This window comes from Piliocolobus tephrosceles, chromosome 20, assembly GCF_002776525.5.
Source record: "Piliocolobus tephrosceles isolate RC106 chromosome 20, ASM277652v3, whole genome shotgun sequence".
Lineage (NCBI taxonomy): Eukaryota > Metazoa > Chordata > Mammalia > Primates > Cercopithecidae > Piliocolobus > Piliocolobus tephrosceles.
The window spans coordinates 17,545,433-17,565,455 of NC_045453.1; the positions used below are offsets into that span (position 1 = coordinate 17,545,433).

Here is a 20,023-nt window from a genome sequence, read left to right on the forward strand (position 1 = left end):
CCAGGCTAGAGCTATAAGGAAAGAAAATAAGAGGTGTAATTACTGGAAGGGAAGAGATAAAACTGTCATTGTTTGTACATGGTGTGATCATCTACGTTGAAAAACTAACCCAATAAACTGACAAAATATTAGAAAAAATAAGAGAGTTCAGCAAGGTTGCCAGATACACAGTCAGCAACAATAATCAATGACACTTTTACATCAGCAATAACTAACCAGAAAAACACAACATAATTTGGACTTAAATAGAAAGCTTTCTAAATATATAATATATACATATAAACATACATTATATATAACACGTATACATATATATACACATACACACATTTAAAAAGCACAGGTGGGCATGGTGGCTCACACCTGTAATTCCAGCACTTTGGGAGGCCGAGGCAGGAGGATTGCTTGAGCTCAGGAGTTCAAGACCAGCCTGGGCAACAAATTGCCAAAATTTTTTTAAAAAGCATTTAGTCAGGCATGATGGCACATGCCTATAGTCCCAGCTACTGAGGAGGCTAAGGTGGGAGGATTGCTTGATTCCAGGAGGTGGAGGCTGCAGCGAGCTGTAATTGTGCCACTGCACTTGAGCCTAGGCAACAGAGCGAGATTCTGTCTCAAAAAAATAAATAAATAAAGGTATATATACATAAGTATAAAAATAGTGTATATATAACATAATGTCTACACACACACACACGCACACACACACTCACACACAATTATTATGTTTCTAATCACATGAATGAAATCTACACGTAGAGTCCAGAGTGCGTTTGGCAGCTCTGGGTGTCATCAGGGATCTGAGTTCCTTTATTTCTCCTTCACCCTCTTCTGCACACGAAGTCCATCCTCAGGGTACCCTCATGGTCCAAAGATGGCTGCGGAACTCCACCATCACTTCCCTATTACTGACTGGAAGCAGGAGGGAGCAATGAGCGGTGTTGGAGTCACCAAAGGGAAGCCCTTCCTTTTAAGGAGCCTTTCCAGAATTGGCACACAGCACTTCTGCTTGTATCTCAGTGCTGGAACCTATCCCGGGGCCCTGCCTCCTGCAAAGCTGAATGCATTGCCACCCCAAACAAAAAATCAGCGTTCAGTGACTGAGGGAGGAGGGAAGAAGGATATTGGAATGGGCATTGGTCAGGCTCTGCCACAGATCCGAGTCTCCAAAACAGGAAACTGAGGCACTGAAGTCCAGAGAAGTGAGGGAATTTACACACAGCCATGAAGCAAATTAGCAGCACAGTTGGGGTTTTCACCTGACTGTTGACCTTGCCACGGTACAGGTGTCTGCTCACACCCTGGTACATCCAGCCACTGGAGCACTGCCCCTCCTCACTTCCAGCCCTGCTGGGGTCAGGATCTGTTTTGGATTTCTCTGTTCCCACTACCTAATGTCACACCTGTGAGCTCCAGCTCCCCAGCGTCAGCTTGGGACGTGGCATGGAGTAGAGGCTGTAAGCGGGAAGGCAGGCACACACCTTGGGAGCTGACAGACTGCAAAGGGCTGAGACTGGCTTCACCCTTTCAACTGCAGATATTTACTTGTGGCCTCCATGTGCTGTGCCTTGATGGTGATGTTTCATAAGTTTCACTTTTCAGGTGCATTTTTTCTTATTTTTTTGAGATGGAGTCTTGCTCCGTGGCCCAGGCTGGAGTGCAATGGCGCTATCTCGGCTCACTGCATTCTCTGCCACCCGGTTTCAAGCAATTCGCCTGCCTCAGCCTCCTGAGTAGCTGAAATTACAGACACAGGCCACCACGCCCAGCTAATTTTTGTATTTTTAGTAGAGACGGGGTTTTGTCATGTTGGCCAGGCTGGGCACGAACTCCTGACCTCAAGTGATCCGCCTGCCTGGCCTCCCAAAGTGCTAGGATGACAGGTGTGAGCCACCATGCCCGGCCAGATGCATTTCTTAACCACTAAAAATGTTCATTCTGGCCCAGGCCTGGAAGAACATGTAGGCCACTTTTATTTTTACTTTTTTTAACAGATAGAGAAACTGAGACCCAGAGAAGCAAAAGTGTGTGTCCCAGATGCCAAGGTACCTGCAGCAAAGAATATTACCTAGCTGTCCCTCGCTCTGGTTCTCCTTCATAGATACACACTGGATGATGATATTGCCCCGCCTCCCTTGCAGTTAAGTTGGGGCCATGTGGCTAGCTCTGGCTAATGAGATGTGAGTAGAACTGATGTTGTGGCTTCTCCATCCCTCTTTTTCCCTGCCAAGGTGACCTTGGAGGCCACTGGTCTAGAACAGGGATTCACAAACTGTAATGTGCATGCAAATCACCTGGGGGTCTTATTAAAATGAAGATTCTGATAGTGGGGCCTGGGAGTCTGCATTCCAGCATGCAACCAGCTGATGCTGATGCCATCGGTCCTCGGACCACACGCTTGAGTAGGGAGGAGCTACAGGATGTGCCTGGCCCACTTTGGACTATTCATGAGCAAGAAATAAGCTTCACTGGGTTAAGCCACTGAGATGTGGGCATTAGTTTGTGATCTCAACACAGTCTTACGGAAATCACCATTTAGCCATCAACCAACATTGACGGAGTTCCTACTACGAACTCCTGTGTGACCTGGGTGCCTCGCTCTGAACGAGGTGCTCACTCTTGGGGTTGTGGAAGTGCAAGGTCAACTGGTGAGAATGAGAGCCTCCCTAAATGTTGCACCTGACATGCCTCTGTCACCTCACCCTGGTCCCAGCCCTGTAAGTCGATGTGGGGAGAAGGGATTTGAAGCTCGAACCTGTTGACTTCTGGGCTTGTGTTTCCTCCTGGGAAAGCAAAGGGCAGCCACACTCACCCTGGGCCCTTGTGTGGGGGCTGCGGCTGCAGCCAAAAGACTCCTGGGCTCCCTGGACGCCCATATCCCTCTGGTGCCAAAACTGGACAGTTTGGAGGGAGGGCTGAACCGCAGCAAACCAATCAGCAAAGTGGCAGCTCCCACCGCTCCTGCCACACCCACCGCTCCTGCCACACCCACCGCTCCTGCCACACCCACTCATGCTGAACTGTGTGTGCAAGCTCCATCCCTCACACTTCATCACCAAACACCCTTGACAATGATGCCTGCTTCCTGATCTGGCCATGGCCCAGGGCCCCTACTGCCCACACTTTCCTATCCTCCGTTATCAGAGAGAAAAAGTTCCAAGAAAAATCCATGCTCTGACACAGAGGGCTCTAGGTGGGCACAGCATTCTGCCCCGTTCTTGCCACCTCCCTGCCCCATGTAGCCCTGCCTTTTTCACCATCTGCAACACCCATGCCCTGCCTCCTCTCCTCATCGTCAGGGTCTCCTTCTCTGCTATGGACATGTCAGACCAGCGTGTCTCCCTCCAACTCTCTTCCCCACACCTCCTCATTTCTCCCGTCTTCCTTCTTGCCTCAGAGATACAGGTGGCTTAAAACTGTTCCTCTCAGGAACAACTAATCTGTGGCCACAGAGTCAGAATAGTGGGTACTTGGGGAACAGAAGGTAGAGTCTTGGAAGGGGCATAAGGAACCTTCTGGAAGTATAGCTTGACCTGGGTGATGATCACATGGGTATATACATAGTCATGTACATAGATATGTCAACAGTCAAAATTAGCCAGACATGCTGCCTTGTGCCACTAGCTACTCAGAAGTTTGAAGACGGAGGATCCCTTGAACCCAGGAGGCTGAGGCTGCAGTGAGCTATGTTCATACCATTGCACTCTAGCCTGGGAGACAGAGCCAGATCCTGTCTCAAAAAAAAAAAGAGTTGTCAAGTTCTACACTTAATATTAGTGCACTTGAAGCACTTTTCTGCATATACATTACCCCTCAACTTAAAAAACATATCACAGAGAGCTCTATGGGCAGTAGCAGAAATAAACAACAGCAGCAAAAACCGAAACTTAGGCGTTGGAGTCATGTGGACCTGCACTGAAAACCTGGCTCTGTTTTCTAGCTGTGTAGCTTTAGGCAAGTTACTTAACCTCTCTGAACCTCACTTTTTTAAATTGAGATGTGGATTGTGAGGATGAGAAATGCTGCTTTTTATAAACAGTACTTAGCACAAGGGGTGGATCTTGCTGGGTGCTATGCACAATCGCTTTTATTGTTATTAATATCAGTGGCCTAGGGAGGACAGGAAGGGGGGACTGACCTTCTCTGGGTGCAGGCAATAAGGGGTGGGGGACCTACAGAATTTACAGATAAAATAAAACTGATGAGAAGTCAGTCTGCTTTTATGATCACTGTGCAATAGCAGGTCTAAATAATTTCACTGGTAAAATACTTTGTCCTGAAAATATCCTTTATTGATCTAAGTTCTAACAATTGGTGCAGTAACTGTTAGAGTTTAATAATGCATATGTAAGCTTCAAATCAGCACATTTTCATTCTTATCCTTTAATAAACATATTCTACATAGAAGTCAACTTGGAGAACTTTAAGAAATATAGTTGCCCCCAGCACATGTGGTCTCAGGAACACACATGAGTTGAGAGTAAGCTCCTCGCACCTCTGGAATCTTCCAAGCTTGCTTTGAATGCATTCCTGGCTCCACCGTCCAGCATTGATATTTCTGCATTTGTTTTTATTATTATTTTGTGTGTGTGACACTCTCTCTGTCGCCCAGGCTGGAGTGCAGTGGCAAGATGTCAGTTCACTGCCACCTCCACCTCCTGGGTTCAAGCAATTCTCCTGCCTCAGCCTCCCGAGTACCTGGGACTATAGGTGTGCACCCACCACGTCCGACTAATTTTTGTATTTTTTTAGTAGGGATGGGTTTCACCATGTTGGCCAGGCTGGTCTTGAACTCCTGACCTTAGGTGATTCTCCCACTTTGGCCTCCCAAATTACAGACGTAAGCCACTGGCCCGGCTGTATTTTTGCATTTAAACAGTAGAATGAAATGAACAATGAGCGCCGAGTGATGGTAAAGATGACAATAAGAGTATTTCAATTTTGTCATTTTACAAAACTACTTGGAGTTTTGATTTGTATTTACAGTTTTTAAAAGAGTAAAACAGTGTGAACAGTGAATGGTAATTATTTTGTTTGGTAAGTGCAAATTTTAATTCATACATGAAAAATATTTGTTTCATTTCATGATTATTACTGAAAACAATTTTGTAGTATGAAGGAAGAGGGGTGTTAAAAACGATCCACTGTGGATGTAAAGTACTCTAGGCATGCTTCTGACGGAAACATCGGCATTTCCACAAGAATCCCAAACTAAAACAAAATAAAAAAGACCTCTTCTGTTTCTTTTCCTCCAAGTCTCTGGACCCCCAGTCTCCACCCTGGCCACCTCTTCCTGCCGTAAATAATCAAATCCCACATTTTCATCTTCAACTTCTGTTTCCATTGCCTCTTCTAATAGGACAGCAGCCGTGGTGGGAATCTCCTCCACGCTCACAATCCCCGTCTTGCCATTATATCAAGTCACACTTCTTCCTCACCGATCACCCATTCGGGAACCTCTGCTGTCCAGCTAGGTCACTTTGAGGTTTGGACTACTACTGATGGAGGTAACGGGGGCCCAGACAGCCCTTGACATCACCTCTTTTATCTTTGCCAAACTCTACAAACAAAGCCCATGTCTTTTCATCCCCTGCCCTCAGGGCTGGGACATCGTTGATGTCCCCAAATCTTGGTGGTGTGAACTTGTATGTCTCACCCTTCACAGATATCACCATTTCCCATTGCATAGAAGGCTCTGCTCATACCAGGCACTTTGGCTCCCAGAATAAGCAGGCTGTCATGCTATGTCCGACATCTAGGCGTTGGTACGTGCTGTTCCCTCGGCCTGAAACATTCTGCCCTCTCTCACCCTCTCTTTTCTTGGCTTTCTGAAATGGCACCTCCGTCAGAAAGCGTCCCTCACTCTTGGTCTGAGCAAGGGACCTTGCCTGGTATTCCTGAACTTCCACTTGCTTTCCCTCTGTTTTCTCCCTCTCTGGGCCTTGTCCTCAGGTCAGCGTTGTGCCTTCAGCTCCTGCAGAGGTGACTTCAGAGGCGGCTGAATGAAACGAAATGGATTTGGCTCGACCCCATCATCTAGCAGTGCCCAGCAAGCACCGGCACACAGTAGGTCCAGCCTGCCCGGACTCGCCCACCACGGGCCCCCTTCCAGAGCTGGGAGGCAGGCCAAGGGAGGTCCCTTATTGCCAAGAGCAAACAGGCCGCCCAGGGAAGTTTTGCTCTGGGTCACACCCGCCTCTGGGTGGCTGCCAATCTGCCTGCCAGAAACCGCAGGCTGGGCCGCGGCTACCCAGAGTCAGGGCCACGGAGCTTAGGAGACCTTGGGTCAGCTCTGCAAAGGGGGTGTTTACTGAATGCTTCCGGTATCTGCAGCACCACTGGGGTTTGGACAGGGGGTCTGGGATAGGGCTTTGCAACTATAGCAGGGCTAGGACCCTCTTGGGCCGGGAGGAGATAGGGAGGCCCCTGCAAGCTGTCACAGGCTCTTGGTGCTGGCACTGGCTCGGGCTTTCACACACACACACACACACACACACACACACACACACACACACACACAGACACACGGACAGGCACCCCCTTGGTGGCCTTCACAGTTTCACCTTCAGGTAAATGGGCTCATCCTTTGGGCCATGAGGATGGGAAGCGAAGCAAGGAATGAAAAAGCTACTCTGTGTGTGTGTGTGTGTGTGTGCGCGCGCGCGCGTGTGCCTGTGTGTGCCTGGGAGTGACCTCACAGCTGCCGGAACATAAAGACTCACAGGTCCGCCTCCCAGGCTCAAAGCTGGCTCTGCAGGGGACATGAGAGGCACACTGAAGACCCACCTTCTGGCCTTCTCCCTCCTCTGCCTCCTCTCAAAGGTAAGGAGGCCCGGGCCCTTGAATGCACTGCTGACTACTTGGGTGTGGAGGGGGTGGGGATGTAAAAATCACAGCCAAGGACCCCCGTGGTAGAATTGCTCCAGGGCCCCACATTGGGCACAGTCTGGCCACCATGCCTAAGCAGGGCTTCTCTCCCTGGCACTCAGGGCTGCCTCCGGCCAGCCCTGCTCTGTGACCTCAGACACGTGCCTTGCCTTCTCTGGGCCTCAGCATCTTCCCAGGTGAAGGGTATACAGTTTGTGAGGCCTCTGTGAAGGCCATTCATGATCATTCATCAAACTTACCAGGCAAATTAAAGAGGATTTTAATGTACCCTCATTATGAATGGGGATACTGAAGACATGACATGCTTGGCCTAACTCTGAGCCAGCATTTGGATGGATACCTAGCTGATTGGAAGGTTTATTCTGCAAGGGCATCAATGCAGTTGGACTCTTAGGCAGTGAGTGACCCGCCCGCCCTAGCTAGAGGGGGACAGGAGACACCTCTGTGGAGTAATGGCCTTCTCCCCGAGTGCTGCATGGGACATTCACCAAAGAGCTTGTGGGACATCTACCTCGTCTAACATGCACAACAACCCCATAAGGAATTTTCAGTTAAGTGAGGCTCAGAAAGGGTAAGCAACTTGCAACCCCAGTTTTCAGTCAAGTGAGGCTCAGAAAGGGTAAGCAACTTGCTTAAAGTCACACAGCAAAGAAAGGTCAGAGCAATAGAGGAGGGCCATGGCGGAGCCCAGAGCAGACATGGATGTAGGGGGAGAGGCACTCCAGTCTGTGCCTCCCCAAGCCCAAACTGGACCAAGGCAACAGCTTCTAAGCCTTATCATCCCCTCGGCAAATGCTGAGTTCCCACAACCATGGAATCGGCCCCACCACAAGCCATGATCTCACTGTATTTTCACGCTCCTTTGAGAAGCATGGGCAGGAGCTTCTCTCCCTCAGGCCCCAAGTCTTGGTGCCCGGGAAGGCTGAGAACCACACTGGCATCCTGCCCTGCTGTTTGCTCTTCCAAAGGGGATGGGTAGGACATGATGCCAATGTGGGTGGCTTGGGTAGTTGGAATAGGGGACTTGGGGCTCTAGGAGGGAGAAGGGGTCCAGGATTATGAGAGAACAAAGTAAAGCTGTCCTAGACTTGCCATTAGGGTGAGACTTACGGGGCCATTCTTCCGTGGTCCTAGCAAGCAGGGCCTGCACAGAAACACAGGGGCTTAGTCACCACGACATGGAAAGCCACAGCAACCCTCACAGGGAGAACTCTGAGTCTTCTAGGCTGGCCGTTGGCTCCGGGGCTCCTGGCCGTGGACCGGGACAGGAGGCAGACACCTGGACACAAGCAAAACCACATTGATCAAGGACTGGCCAGGACCTCATTTAATCTCCACCATCACTCAGAAACAGGTGGTCTGTGCTCCACTTTACAGAGGAGAAAACTGAGCTTCACCTCCACCTTCCAAAGCCGTTCATCCACATGTTCAGTCACGTAGCAAGTCAGTGGCAGAACTTGAATCTCAACTCTTGCCCAAAAAACTCCATGCCCAGTGCTCCTGCCCCAGATATCATAAGCCTTGCCCCCTCCCCAACCCCCAGATATCACAGCAAGGCCCTGGGGAAACTGAGGCACAATGGGACAACTTGAGTTTGGGTCTTGGATGTCAACCTGAACTTGGATGTCAATCCTAATTCTGTCTCTTACTGGCTGTGTTACTACACGCTTTGAGCTCCAGTTTTCTCATCTTTAAAATGGGCGTAACGATGGCACCTCACACTGGAGGGGTAAATGAGACAATGGCACTTGGCCCATGACATACATATGGTATCACATGGGATAATTGTACACTAGAATAGTTGATGTCATTAATAGCCTCTCCTGGGTATGGGGGCCTACAGAGTCCTGTCCCCTGACAAACATGGCCAGTAGAGGGGTCCACAGTGGGAGCCGGGTGCACAGCTGCTGGTCTATTTCCTGGCACTTCTGTTTTCAGGTGGGAGGGACCTGAGAGTCACTCCTGACGGTCCTCCCTCCATTGCCCACAAGCCAAGGCAGCTGAACCTCTGACTTAGAAGGGAACCCAAGAGCCCAGACTCTTTCTATGTGAATCACTTGTGGATTTATGAAAATGCAGATTCAGGGCAGGTGTGGTGGCTCATGCCTGTAATCCCAGCACTTTGGGAGGCCAAGGTGGGTGGATCACGAGGTCAGGAGTTTGAGACCAGCCGGGCCAGCATGGTGAAACCCCGTCTGTACTAAAAATACAAAAAATTAGCCGGGCATGGTGGTACGCACCTGTAATCCCAGCTACTCGGGAGGCTGAGGCAGAATAATTGCTTGAACCTGGGAGGCGAAGATTGCAGTCAGCCGAGATCGTGCCACTGCACTCCAGCCTGGGTGACAGAGCAAGACTCCATCTCAAAAAAAAAAAAAAAAAAAAAAAAAAAAGGAAAAGAAAAAAAAGAAAATGCAGATTTGGATTTGTATATAAAAATCCAGCTTTGGATTTATAGAGGGGTTCCAGATGCTGCCTGTCTAACAAGCTCCCAGGTGACGCTGCTGCTGCTAGTTCAGACCACACCTTGAGGGGTGAGGTCAGGCCATCGTCTCTAGAATCTGAGCAGCCTGCAGCGATGGGACCCGTTCCCTTGTGAGGAAGCCAGACACCTGGTTCCGTTCGTTCATCTGCTACTCAGTGCTATCTTAGTGTGGCGGTGATCGCCTCCTACTTTGTGGCCCCCACCAGAGGCTGGTCAGCCAGTTTGCAATGGCTCCCAGTGGCCAGTGTGGGAGTTGCTGGGAACTGAAAGCAGGTTTGCAGGATTGTGGGTAGGGGGGCACTGGGCCGGGCAGGGGGTGAGGCAGGGCAAAGGGGTCATTGTCTGCTTTGGGGCTGCACAGGAGATATAAGGTCATTAGTCCCATCAATGTAAACTGCAAGTCTCCCTTTTTCTAGATAAAACCCTCATCCCCTAAGGATCCTACTAAACTCAAACTTGGCCCCCCACAGATGGGGCCACTGGAAGCATCTTGAATCATGCTTCCTTCTTGGTTCCCACCTTCAAATGGGCGGACAGGGAGCCCACGGCACCTGCTGTATGTTGTGGTTGTTTCTCTGATGTGGGTGGCGAGGGGCAGGCAGGTCACATGGGCTGATACCCTGACCCTGTCATTGGGGAGTGGGTGCCTGGCTTACGGACACAGTCTACCCTCACCCCGTGACCCTGAGTCCTTACTTGGGAAGCAGGACCTGGGATGCTCCCAGCCCTGAATCGAACACGCTAACTTGTGGCAAGTCCCTGTCCCTCTCTGGAGCTCCGTTTCCCCATCTGTACCTGGCAGGGGAGGAGGTTAGACTGGGGCAGAGGTGCTGAAAACCTAGCGGAGCTTCAGAAGCTACTGGACAGCTTGTTAAAAATAAAGATTCCAGGTCCCAGAGTCAGGGACTTCTGATTTTGTAAACCCCAGAGCGGGTTGGGGGGTCTGTATTTTCCCCAGTCTCCTGGCTGATGTGGTGCACATCCAGAGCTGGGAAGCATGCTGAATGAATCAAAAGTCCAAAAACATCCATGATACGGTTCGATTTATTCGTCCTAAGATAAGTAGCCACATGCTGGAAAGTGTACCAGCCCCTGCCGTTTTCATCCTTGGCTTGTTGCTTTTGCCTTTCTGTAAGCTCCCAGAGGGAAGGGGCTGAGCCCTCTGCCATCATTAACAACAATGATCATCAAAGCTAAGTGCACTGAGCGCCTACTGCATGCCAGGCCCTGTGCTGAGGGTTTGCTGTGCAACATTTCACGTACTCCTCAGAGTAATCCTCTGAGTTAGATGCTTCGAGGAAACTGAGGCTCAGAGAGCTTAAGTAACTTCCTCGAGGTCACTCAGCTAATAAGGGGCAGAATTAGAACTGGAAGTCTAGCCAGGTGCAGTGGCTCATGCCTGTAATCCCAGCACTTTGGGAGGCCGAGGCAGGTGGATTGCCCGAGCTCAGGATTTCAAGACTAGCCTGGGTAACATGGTGAAACCCGATCTCTACTAAAAATACAAGAATTGCTGGGCATGGTGGTGGGTGCCTGTAGTCCCAGCTACTCGAGAGGCTGAGGTGTGAGAGTCGCTTGAACCCAGGAGGTGGAGGTTGCAGTGAGGCTGGGATTGTGTCACTGCACTCCAGCCTGGGCAACAGAGCAAGACTCTTGACTCCAAAAATAAAAATAAAAAAGAACTGGAACTCTAGTGCAGAGTCCTTGCCCGTAACCACATGCCATACTGCCTCTTAGGGCATGTTGTGGGACTACTGGCCTTCGAGGCCAGGTATGCATGGCTCTGAGGCTAAGGTGTGGACCCCACACTGCCCAGTCTGGCAGAGAGGTGGCCGGTTGTGAGGGTCTCACTGCCCACCTTGAAAGCCCGTGGCTGAGTGAGGTCTCTGTCTCTTCAGGTGTGTACCCAGCTGTGCCCGACACCATGTACCTGCCCCTGGCCACCTCCCCGATGCCCACTGGGAGTAGCCCTGGTGCTGGATGGCTGTGGCTGCTGCCGGGTATGTGCACGGCGGCTGGGGGAGCCCTGCGACCAACTCCATGTCTGCGACGCCAGCCAGGGCCTGGTCTGCCAGCCCGGGGCAGGACCCGGTGGCCGGGGGGCCCTGTGCCTCTGTAAGCAGGTTTGCAGGACTAAGGGGGGTAGTGTGTGAGCGGGAGGTCAAGGCCGTGGTGTCCTGAATCAAAGTGCAGTCCTCCTCTTTCTCCTTGGATGCTCACTTCAGGTACCCCATCCATTCCAGCTGAACTTGGTGGCCCAAAGCCCATTCCATACTCCCTCCTCTCCCTTCTTGGCCTCTGCTTAAATCATCTTAGTACCCCAGTAACCTTCCCCCATCCCTACCTGTCCAAATCATTGCCAACTTTCAAAGTCAGGTTTAAACAGCTTCCCCCCTGAGAAGCCCTCCCAGATTCTTCAAACTGGATGCCACCATTCCCTTCTCAGGATCCTTACAACACTTTGAGGAAAATAAAAGTGCAACCTCTTATTTAGGGCATAATATGTGTCCAGAACTGTGCTAAGCACTTACTACACATGTCACATCATCCTCACAATAACCTTACGATGGGAAGTACTTTCAGACCCATTTTATGAATGAGGAAACTGAGGTTCACCAGCATTAAGGGACATGCTTCATGTCACACGGCATGGGACCGGATCCAACAGGCTCTAAGGAACATTTCATTCTGTCTTCTCTCAGAGTGGGGGCCCTGGGAGCACTGCTGGAATCCTGGGTTTGCTATGTATTCACTAGTCACCCGAGCATGTGACTTTCCTCACCACTCTTCTAGGCCTTGGTATCCTCTGATGCTTTGGGGCAGGCTTTGCAAGCTGGCTCTAGTGACTTGGTGCCAGAGAATTCGTTGTCTTGGGAGGGCTGTCCTGTGCATGGTAAGACTTCTAGCAGCATCCCTGAACTCCACCCACTGTATACTAGGAGCACTCCCCATCCCCCATGTCATGACAGTCTGTCTTCAGACAGTGTCAAATTTCCCCAGGGGGCAAAATCTCCAGTCGGGAGCCATCACTTTAGAGAAAAGCAAAGAGGCAAGAGATTGTTCTTCTTTCTTTTTAAATAATAAGCCTTGTGGAACAATTTACCTTTCATTCATGTGCATGTCACACTTTTATAAAAATAAGAACGAGAGAGAGAGAGAAGCTCATGAATTATTGACAATTAATCTATCTATAGGAAAAGCCTTGTTAAAAAAACAACAGGCCAGGCACAGTGGCTCATGCCTATAATCCTATCACTTTGGGAGACTGAGGCGGGAGGACTACTTGAGCCCAGGAGTTCTAGGCCAGCCCTGGCAACATACTGAGATCCTATCTCTGCCAAAAAAAAAAAAAAAAAAAACTTAGCCAGGTGTGGTGGCACGTGCCTGTAGTCCTAGCTACTTGAGAGGCTGAGGCAAGAGGCTCGCTTGAGCCTGAGCGACAGACCAAACCCTATCTCAACAACAACAACAAAAAAGTAATAACTCCACGTGAAATGCTTTATTTACAAGTATTGTAAGGGTAAGGAGGGCGATTTGTTACACAGACTGAGGGATGATTGCTTGTGAAAATGTATCTGAAGAACAATTGAGATAAGTAACACTTTGCTTACAAAGATGTAATTTACATTTGCCATGACACGTGTAAACAGCACCCACAGAGTTTATTTTACACTTGCACAAGCCCTTACCATGTGTAAGACACTGAAGGTTTCACAACTATAAACTCATTTAATCTCACAACCACATGATGTAGGTACTAATGTCACCCTTCTCTCTCTTTTTTTTTTTTTTTTTTCTGAGACGGGGTTTTGCTCTTGTTGCCCAGGCTGGAGTGCTGTGGCAAGATCTCGGCTCACTGCAACCTCCACCTCCCAGGTTCAAGCAATTCTCCTGCCTCAGCCTCCCTAGTAGCTGGGATTACAGGCATGTGCCACCAAGCCCGGCTACTTTTGTATTTTTAGTAGAGATGGGGTTTCTCCATGTTGGTCAGGCTGGTCTCAAACTCCTGACCTCAGGTGATCCACCCGCCTCAGCCTCCCAAAGTGCTGGGATTATAGGCGTGAGCCACCGCGCCTGGCCCACCCTTCTGTTATAAATGGAAAAAAGAGGTATAGAGAGGCTAGGCAACTTGCCCAAGGTCACAAAGCTCATAAGTGGCAGAGCTGAGATTTGAACTCAGGGAGCTGGCTCCACAAACTCCATTGCTCAACTGCCTGACATGCAGCTGTTGAATAGTATATAGGCTGTGATTGTCGATAACTGTGTTAAGGGATTTTTCGTATTCCATCTTAATTCAGACTTCAAACACCGCAGGCCAAAGTGTACTTGGGTCCCTGGTCCTTCCTGCAACTCCCCACCTTAGTCTGTCAACATGGTGGTTGCTCATGAGTGCTTAATGATTTAAACTGAATTTAGAGGCCGGGAACTGGTGAACCCCAAAGAGTCCAGCTAACACATCTCAAAGGCTCAGTCTGGGGCTTTGCAGGGAACACGCTGCCGAAAACGTCTCCTATCACTCATTGAACACCCGTCTGTAAGGGCCAACTCTGAGCCGCGAGATGCGCTACAGATTCACCATCGTGTAATAGCACATCCAATGCCCGGATCCTCATCTCCTGCCCCCAGGTCGGTCTCCCCCGTCTGTTGAGAGCATCTCCATCCTTCTCATGGCTGAGGCTCAAGACCTTGGAGTCATCCTAGACATCTCTCTCTCTCTCTCTTTTTCTGAGATGGAGTCTCACTCCTTCACCCAGTGTGCAGTGGCATGATCTCGGCTCACTGTAACCCCTACCTCTTACGTTCAAGCAGTTCTCATGCCTCAGCCTCCCAAGTAGCTGAGATTACAGACTCCTGCCACCATGCCCAGCTGATTTTTATATTTTTAGTAGAGATGGGTTTTTGCCACATTGGCCAGGCTGGTCTGGAACTCCTGACCTCAAGTGATTCACCCACCTCAGCCTCCCTAAGTGCCGTGATTACAGGCGTGAACCACCACAGCCGGCCTAGACGTCTCTCTTTTCTCACCTCCCACATACCATCCACCAGCAAATTCATCATGGTATTTCCAGCATCCGACACTCCCGTCCCTTCTGTGGCTGCCACCCTGGTCTGAGCCCCGTCATCATTGGCCTGGATTTTGCAGTAGCCGCATAATCATCTCCCTCCTTTTGTCCTTGCCCCTGGTCTATTCACAACACAGCAGAGAGCTCCTGGGAAGTCATAAGCCAGATCACCTCCCTCCTCTGCCCCAAGCCTTCTGGTAGCTTCCCATCTCAGAGGAAAAGCCAAAGTCCCCACAGTGGCCTACAAGGCCCCACAGGATCTTGCTCCTGCTTCCTCTCTGACCTCATCTCCTCCTGCTGTCTGCTGCATCACACTGGCCCCTTGCTCTTCCTTAAATACCCCAGGCACACTCGTGCCTCAGGGCCTTTGCACTGGCTGTTCCCTCTACTAGCATTATTTCTCAGTGAGGCCTTTCCTGCTGGAGGATTAGATGAGCCAGGGGACTTACAGCATTTTGCCCCAAGCCTGGCACGTAACAGATGCTATGTGGAAGCATAACCCCCTCCCATTTATTGAGCATCTGCTATGTGCCAGGCTTGGGGCAAAATGCTGTAAGTCCCCTAGCTCATCTAATCCCCCAGCAGCCCTGTGAGCCGGGTACCAAGGCTCAGAGAGGCAAAATAACTTGCCCCAGGCCCCACAAGTGGGAGCCAGAGTTGGAACCTGAGTATGTGTGGTTCTGAAACCTCTGTGTGTGTATAGACCTACTGGAAGGTTTTCTCAGAAGATCTGGGAGAACCTGTTTGCTGATGAGTCCTTTCCCCAGACGTAGCTCAGTGGTCACCCAGGTCTCACACACATGCTGTTCCCTATCTGCACTTCCTGAGCGGCTCACATGCCTCTCCAGCGCTCTTACTTCATTCTGTCTTGGAGATGATGCCCTCACACTTGTCCCCCCTCCCCAGGTTCGTAAGTCCCTCAAGGCAGGAACTGTCCTCTTTCTGTCTAGGAGCACAGTGGTTGGCACACAGGAGGGAAACAGTAAATACCTCTGGAATGATAAGGAGTAGGGCTATTTTATCAGTGTCTCTCATGTGCCAAGCCTTATGCCAGCTATTCATTCAAGGGGCATTTCCTGCAGTGCTGTGTGTCACACCTAGACTCTGAGCCCATCAGAGGGATGCAGAGATGCACACTGGCAACCCCAGCCCTCAAGGAGTTCATGTCCAGTGGAGGAAGTGGCAATAACGCCCATATCTTGAGGGCTTCATTGCAAGAGTGTTCCCTGAGCACTTAGGCCATGCCTAGCACTGTGTGCTAGAGGGTATGGACATGTCATCCCATGGAACCTGGAGGTACAATTACCGAGCTCATCATTGCTGTTGTTCAGGCCACTCAGAGAAGTTAAGTAACTTACTCAAAGACACACAGCCGGCAAGTTAAGCCCTGACATGACAGTGATGACTGCAACACAAGTGGACAATGACTTTGTTGCATGAAATCTCAGTGTGCATAGAATACTTAAACGTTATTAATATATAGTAACTATACTAATGATAATAAGCAAGGACCTATGGAAGGTCTCCTTTATGTTGTGATCATTACACCTGTCGTTCCGAGTAGTCTCTACCACCGTGGAAAATAAGTACCATTATATCCCACCTTGCAAATGCGGACACTGAGGCAAGAAGAAGTGAAATCACTTGGCCCAGGTCCACAGCTAAGAAAGGGCAGAGGTGGGGGGTCAGTCCAGTCCTGTCTTCTTGCAATCCCTGTGCCAGGATGCAGGGTGCCCCAGCAGGCTGGTGGAGGGCTGGGAGAGGTGCATATCCTGGGCTGGAGCCCTGGGCAGGGCTCAGCTACTGTGAGATCACTGCCACCTGCAGTGGGATCTGGGCAGCTCTGCAGAGAGGGCTGTGCCGCTTTGCGGGTCACCGATGGGGGTGCGGTTTCTCCTCCGCAGTGGCAGAGGACGATGGCAGCTGTGAGGTGAACGGTCGCCTGTATCGGGAGGGGGAGACCTTCCAGCCCCACTGCAGCATCCGCTGCCGCTGCGAGGACGGCGGCTTCACCTGCGTGCCGCTGTGCAGCGAGGACGTGCGGCTGCCCAGCTGGGACTGCCCCCACCCCAGGAGGGTCGAGGTCCTTGGCAAGTGCTGCCCAGAGTGGGTGTGCGGCCAAGGAGGGGGACTGGGGGCCCAGCCCCTTCCAGGCCAAGGTGAGCAGCGCTGGTCCAGGTCAGGGGCAGGACTGCCTGGGGGCGCCAAGGGCCACCTGGGGGGTGGGGTGGGGCGGGGCTTCCTGGGTACCAGGACCCAGGGACACATCAGAAGGTGGGAGGGGCGGAGGCTGAGGAGGGAGATAAGAAAGAGGAGGGGAGGGCCGGGCGCGGGTGTTTCTCCCCTGTAATCCCAGCACCTTGGGAGGCCGAGGTGGGAGGATTACGTGAGGTTAGGAGTTCGAAACCAGCCTGGCTAACATGGGAAAACCCCGTCTCTACTAAAAATTCAAAAATTAGCCGAGCATGGTGGTGGGCATCTGTAGTCCCAGCTACTTGGGAGGCTGAGGCAGGAGAATCGCTTGAACCCAGGAGGCAGAGGTTGCAGTGAGCCCAGATCACGGCACTGCACTCCAGCCTGGCCGACAAGCATGAAACTTCGTCTCAAAAAGAAGAAGAAAAGAAAGAGGAGTGGAGGGTCACCAGGCCTCCCTCTTTAAAACCCATAAACAAAAAGCCACCGCCTTTGAGATGTGTAATTTAAGACCATAAATAATTAAAAATAAAAACTGGGTGACAGGGTGGAGAGAAGAAAGATAGGTTAGGGTACATGAGCCAAATTCTCACATTTCAGAGATATAATACAGCTAAGCTCTTAGAATATATAATATTACTATATTTATAATATATTGATACATATTAATAAAATATTATTAATTTATTGTTATTTGGGCTTATGAAAAAAGGAACTCAAAACTGAACCAGGCAAGGTGGCTGCTCTGGAATGTGGGCCGAGGGTGGGCTAGAGATGGAGAATAGACAGTTACCTCCCACAGTCCCACTATAAATCTTCAATTTTAGAGATTTTTGTTGTTGCTGTGTTGCTTTTTGAAAATTATTATCACATGAATGTGACTTTTTAAAAAAGGCAACTGAAAAGAGGAGGATTGGTTTCATAAATGCTGCCGCCACCCACAAGAGGTAGTCGAGTGTTTTGGGTCAGGTGCACGGTGTCTGCACCAGCCCCGCCACTCCCTTTTTGCTGTGTGACTCTGAGAAAGTTGCTTAACTTCTCTGTGTCTCAGTTTCTCCAGCTGTCCAATGGGGACAATGAGAGCATCCACTTCATAGCATTGTAAGAACTACTTGAGTTTGTTCAAGTCAAGCAGCTGTAGCAGTGCCTGGCCCATGGTACTGTATCAGAGGTAGCCATTATTATCCCTATGATGGAATATGATATATCCATTTAAATACATAGGAAATCACCAGTGAGTTTGCCTTATGAATAAAAGCAGGATAAGAAGGTGCATTTCCAACTTAATCTCGACTAAGTGTGTCCTTATGCATGTATACAGGTATATCTACACGTACACTTGCATACACAGCCCACACATATGGGTAGAAGTCAGGGTTTCTTAACCTCACCACTAGTGACAATCAGGGCAAGTAATTATTTGTTGGGGGGGGGCTTTCCCGTGCACTGCGGGGTGCTTAGCAGCATCCCTGGCTTCTACTCACCAGATACCAGTAGCATCCCCCCAAATGTGATGACCAAAACTGTCTCCAGATATTGCCGAACCTTTCCTGGGAGGCAAAATTACCCTAGTTGAGGACTACTGGTGTGAGACTAGAAGGAAGGACACCAAAATATTCACAGAGGGAGACTTGGAGCAGAGAAAAAGCTAGACCGTGGTAAACCTGCCATCTTGTTCCTGGCACAAGAATCCTGAAATCTTTAGCATCCTTGCCACCCGGTCAAAGCACTACTCCACACAGGCTGGGCACCCTCTGCCTGTAAAATGCTGTTTATCCAAAGAGATGAGAAAGCTGTAGTTGACTGAGGGGCCATCGTGACCAGCAAACTCTGGTTGCCAAATAACTAATATTTATGGAAATCTTACAAGTACCAGGCACTGTGCTAGGCACTTCATGCCTATTATTTTATTCGATGCCATCCACTGTTAGCAAATTTACATAAGAAGAAACTGAGATGCAGAAAGACTGAGCCATTTGACCAAGATTGCCATGGCCGCTGGTGGGTGGGTTGATTGGGCTGCTGAGCCCTGGCTGCTCAGCGCTAACTCTTGTTCTTTCTCCCCTAGGACCCCAGTTTTCTGGCCTTGTCTCTTCCCTGCCACCTGGTGTCCCCTGCCCAGAATGGAGCACGGCCTGGGGACCCTGCTCGACCACCTGTGGGCTGGGCATGGCCACCCGAGTGACCAACCAGAACCGCTTCTGCCGACTGGAGACCCAGCGCCGCCTGTGCCTGTCCAGACCCTGCCCGCCCTCCAGGGGTCGCAGTCTGCAGAACAGTGCCTTCTAGAGGAGGGCTGGGAATGGGGACATGGTGTCCACCATCCCCAGCAGGTGGCCCTGTGCCTGGGTCCTGGGCTGATGGAAGATGGCCCCTGCCCAGGCCTTTGGCTGCAGGCAACACTTTAGCTTGGGTCCACCATGCAGGACACGAATATTAACACCCTGCCTGGTCTGCCCAGACCCTGAAGTACAGTGGAGGTGCAAGACCTAGTCCCCTTTCCTCTAACTTACTGCCTAGGAGGCTGGCCAAGGTGTCCAGGGTCCTCTAGCCCATTCCCTGCCTACACACACAGCTTATATCAAACATGCACACAGGCGAGCTTTCTCTCCAACTTCCCCTGGCAAGAGATGGGACAAGCGTTCCCTTAATACTGAGGCTGCAGCAGGTGCTGGGCTAGACTGGCCATTTTTCTGGGGGTAGGATGAAGGAAGGCACACAGAGATTCTGGATCTCCTGCTGCCTTTTCTGAAGTTTTGTAAACTCGTTCCTGAATACAAGCCTATGCATGATCTTGTGTGTCAGGCCTGTGTTTTCTGAGAAAGCCCTCCCATTATCTGGGGCAGAATTCAGGGGCGGAGTTCTCTGTGAACCTCACAAGGTGAAATCACATCGTCTTAAAGAAAGCCAGAAGACAGGCCTTCAAGTGATCCGTGAAGCCCAGTTCATATTAATAATAATTAACTTTTTTTTTTTTTGAGACGGAGTTTTGCTCTTGTTGCCCAGACTGGAGCTGGAGTATAATAGCATGATCTCGACTCACTGCAGCCTCCCGGGTTCAAGCGATTCTCCTGCCTCAAGACTCCTGAGTAGCTGGGGTTACAGGCGTGTGCCACTGTGCTCGGCTTTTTTGTTTGTTTATTTGTTTTTTTTTTGTATTTTTAGTAGAGAGGGGGTTTGCCATGTTGGTCAGGCTGGTCTCGAACTCCTGACCTCAAGTGATCCGCCCGCCTTGGTCTCCCAAAGTGCTGGGATTACAGGTGTGAGCTACTGCGCCCAACCAATAATTAACATTTCTTGAGCACCTACCATGTGCTAGGCACTAGCACTTTATACAGACCAGTGCTTCCCAGTGTTTTCAACCGGAGAAGAGCAGGGAGAATGGAGGCTGCCT

General features: G+C 50.3%; 1 protein-coding gene across 1 annotated transcript; it reads left to right on the plus strand.

The window, feature by feature from the left end:
* The first annotated feature begins 6,241 nt into the window (after positions 1–6,241).
* On the plus strand, positions 6,242–19,422 carry LOC111553299 (WNT1-inducible-signaling pathway protein 2). Its single transcript, XM_023227998.2, has 5 exons — positions 6,242–6,569; positions 6,738–6,822; positions 11,272–11,488; positions 16,341–16,595; positions 18,698–19,422. Exons 2-5 carry the CDS (start codon positions 6,763–6,765, stop codon positions 18,916–18,918), a joined length of 753 nt encoding a protein of 250 aa, XP_023083766.2. The 5' UTR covers positions 6,242–6,569; positions 6,738–6,762; the 3' UTR covers positions 18,919–19,422.
* The last annotated feature ends 601 nt before the right edge of the window (positions 19,423–20,023 follow it).